The sequence below is a fragment of the Orbicella faveolata genome, unplaced genomic scaffold, assembly GCF_042242905.1.
Source record: "Orbicella faveolata isolate gen_17 unplaced genomic scaffold, um_ofav_v1 contig_25, whole genome shotgun sequence".
Lineage (NCBI taxonomy): Eukaryota > Metazoa > Cnidaria > Anthozoa > Scleractinia > Merulinidae > Orbicella > Orbicella faveolata.
Window position 1 is genome coordinate 9,343,635 of NW_028301553.1, and position 3,866 is coordinate 9,347,500.

The 3,866-nt window shown below is 38.0% G+C and overlaps 1 protein-coding gene across 1 annotated transcript in view; it reads left to right on the forward strand.

Annotated features, from left to right (window-relative positions):
- The first annotated feature begins 809 nt into the window (after positions 1–809).
- The window catches only part of LOC149108849 (uncharacterized), a 13,211-nt gene continuing 10,154 nt past the window's right edge, over positions 810–3,866 (forward strand). Inside the window, exons 1-3 of the mRNA XM_089293553.1 lie at positions 810–917; positions 2,314–2,464; positions 2,962–2,984. Coding sequence (XP_089149679.1) covers positions 2,330–2,464; positions 2,962–2,984 — 158 coding nt within the window. The 5' untranslated portion in view covers positions 810–917; positions 2,314–2,329. The remainder of the gene's footprint in view (positions 918–2,313; positions 2,465–2,961; positions 2,985–3,866) is intronic.

The window sequence follows — 3,866 nt, forward strand, 5'->3', positions numbered from 1 at the left end:
ACTTGGAGTGATGTCTCTGGAATAACTAAATATTTCATTCAGTGGCCATCCGCCTAGCTTGTTTACTTGACTAGGTGGTGGAGTGGCTTAGCAACCAAGCTGAGATATGTCATCGTCGTAAGCCGAGCCTATCGACCAACCAGAATTTCGAATTCTTTATTCATGTTTGGAAATTATACTAAGTTGCAATGTTTGTGCCGTATCAAAACGAATTTCCCTGTGGATGTGTCAGACAAGCACAGAAAATAAACACTAATTCAATTAGTTTTGGCCCAAATGGTTTTTTTCAGGCAATTTCACTCCAACTGTACTCGACAACATGGCCCTGCTTTCTAAAATATACAAAACTAAGGGAGATTGAAGTTGTTAGTTGATTTTTTCTTTCCACGTCTGAAGCTGTTATTGATTATTGCTTTTTAATTAACCATGGGAATTCTCAGCCAGGTGGGAAAACATGACCTTTTTTGTTTTCGTGGATTTGGTTTAGCTCAGTTGAACCTAACCTTATAGACATGTTCATAACTCAGGGACACTTCTCTGTTACAGACAGGTCAAGTTGTCCCAGAAAAATCAGAATTCATACAGGCGCTTAGCTTCGTCCCTTTCTTGTCCGTACAAAAGCGTGCTACTGTTAGTATTAGAAATATAAAAAGAAAAAAAAAGGAAAGAAATAATGGCCTTGAAGCACACATTTTCAGGATAACAAGCTTATAAGCTACGCTGGCTGGACTCCAAACTACTTTCTTTCTGAGCAACTGTCTGGTTGTTATGTGAAAGAAAGAATGCAGCACGCATTGAATATACAATGAGTTATTTCTCCCCATAAGATGCACATCACCCGTACAGGAACCTCATTTATTACCTGAGTCACACCCCAGCCGCAGTACGCACCAAGCCAACTATTTGGAGAAAGAACGGTAAGTTTTACATCACGCACGTAAATGATTTCTCAGTTACTTGCTCCAAGGAAAAGAGTGTGTGACAGACGCGTGTAAATAGCCTATCGCGCGCAGATGATCAGGTTATCATATTTGCGAATGTGTAACGCCGAGCACCCTAAAGAGTATATTCTGAATCTTTTAACTACATTTAAAGGTAGAAGACTTAACCAGATTAATTTCTTTATCATAATCTTTGGCAGTTTCTGTCTCGAGTTTGTATTAGTTTGGCACGGTGCACAAAAAATTATTTTCCTTACGTAAGAAGATCATGATCGGTCAAAACTATACTCATTAAATATTAGACAAATGCTGAAGCAAATTTCTCTGCAATTTTCGCCAACACTCTTTTTTCAAATTTTCGTAAAGTTTCCTTTTTAATTTCCAAATGTCCGTAAACACATAAAAACGTCCATGGAGGAAAGAATTATTAATATACCCTGTGAAATATCGCTGTATCCCAATAGTCGATAAATTATTCAGTAAAAATCATACTTTAAACTGTGTGTTGCGTATCGTATTTAAGGTCGGCTGTTTGAGAGAATACCCATATTTCTTTCTCTTTTCTTTTGTTTTTAACAAGTTGTGGGTATTGGGAATAGCAGCTGGAAAAAGGAAACGACAGTAATTTGATTGTGCAGAGGTGTTACGAACTGACAATGATATTAGCGAAAACTCTCTATATCGGCAAGAATGCAAGAGAAAAAAAAATACAATAAAGCAACACTAAGCATTATCACAGCCACAACTGACAGGAACTAGGGCAAATAGTCCCACAGCAAAACATTTTAATATGGACTTTTGATTGTTTCTTGGCCGTGCTTTTGAGATCACTGTTTGTTGTTGATACTTAAACAATTATACTCTTCGATGTCTCTCCAAACTCGGTGGCATATTATTCGCCTCAATTTCAGACAGTAATTATTAGTTTTTTACGGGAAGGTTCGTCAAGCCCAATTTTTACTATACCAACTACGCATAGAACAGAGAGCTTTAGCAATGACGACGATAACGCCAAGGATGACAACTTGTAAAAAACGGATTTTACGTTGGGATGCCGCAACCGTGTAGACCTCTTCAGTACGCCTATCAATCTAAAAACTTGCTCTCTTTAAATATGCAATGACAACGTTTGATTCCAAAAGAAGATACGAAAATTTAGCCATTTCGCGCAGAACCATTGCAGAACCATTGCTCTGCTTGTGAAACCTTTTGTTCGGTGACGTTCTCGTTGGTTTCACCGTCGTGGTTTGCTTAAGCTCTCTTTCGATCAGGCCATTGCTTAAAACTTGTTTGCAACTTTGCTACACTTAAGAATATAATCACTAGTTTGTTTGTTTGTTTATTTGTGTCTGTTCTAAAATGTGAATTGCAGATATTTACAAGCAAGTATGGATGCTCGAATTGTCGCCGTTTTTCTTTTTCTTTGCTTGTCAACTGGTTACAGCCTCAAGAATGATGATGTCGATGATGACATCTTGGACATGCTGCAGGAAACGGACAATTTGAAGGAGGCGCCCGAAATGGTAAGCTGCGACGGCTCTCTTATGTTCGGTTCCTGTTTTGCTTTTTCGGCAATTTTCCATCCCGGCCATGCACAAAATAAGGTCATTTGCAATTTTGATTTTTGTGAACTCTAAAATAATTATGTTGACGTAATATTTCCAAAACCTAAAGTAAATGCATTTATTTAGAGTCAAAGTGGTTTAATGGGTAAAGTTTAAGGGAAAACTATTTCTCGACCTAAAATGCAGTGGATCGCTTTTACAAAGACTGCCACTTAAACCAATCCTCTTCTTCTTCTTCTTCTTCCTCTGTTTCTTCTTCTTCCTCTTCTTCTTTTTCTTCTTCTTCTTCTTCTTCTTCTACCTCGTCTTCTTTTTCTTCTTCCTTCATCTTCTTCCTCTTCTTCTTCTTCTTCTGCTTCTCCTTCTCCTTCTTCTTCTCCTTCTTCTTCTACCTCGTCTTCTTCTTCTTCTTCTTCTGAGCTCGTTAATTTTTTCTTTGTTAACTCCTCATGCAGGAGGAGGATCATTTGGTGGAACGGTAGGTAATGTTTCATTGATATTCAAATTTAATTTGCTTAAGGTGGCCTACTCCAGTTTTTTGGAGACTCAGTAGCGCGCGCTATGATTGCTTGCCAGACGTCAGTATTAATCGCACGCGCAAAAATGACGCAAGTAACCCCAAGAACAAACGAAAACCACTTCAGCACTTAAAATGCGTTAAATCACTTCGGTATACGTAGCAATAGTTTCAAAGTCCCTTCAAACATGTGTTTAGGCCTAGGGCCAAAAAAAATATGTCAAAAAAGCTCGATAAACACAAGTAAAAGAGTTCTAACCTTTCTCGGACTCGATAGAGGGCTTCGCATGAGCGCGCGCTTAAATAAAGGGCATGCGCAATTCAATTCTCCTCCAAGGTTGTAAAAGCCAGTCTTTGATGGAGGATTGCTCGAAAACTTACTGTACAACCCACGATGAAACTTTTACAGTTGATTTGTAGGGGTGAATCACGTTTAGAGCCAAGATTTTGAAAAATCTGTAAGACCGATTTTGAGCTATTCTTGATTTCACATTTTCTCCGTTTGCGAAAAATCTGTCCTACAGATTTTTGTTTTACTTTGCATGAATGTTACATCAGAGCAAATTATTTATTCCTGAAATTTTGAGGTTGGGTCATCCTGATAGATTTTGAGAAAAACGTGATTTAACCTGCTAGTGCCCAGTCTCTCCTTAGGTACTCGGTCGTTCATTTTGATCATTTGTTGACGTTTAATTGTTCAAATTTCCCATAGAATGGTAAAAGAATTAAGAAAACAGTAAATAGAGAAAGAAAAATCATCTTGGAGCATTTTTCAAAAGAGTTAGGAGTTGGGCTGTTATAATCTATCAAAACTGTAGTAAGCCACCACTTCCGGGTAAAGAA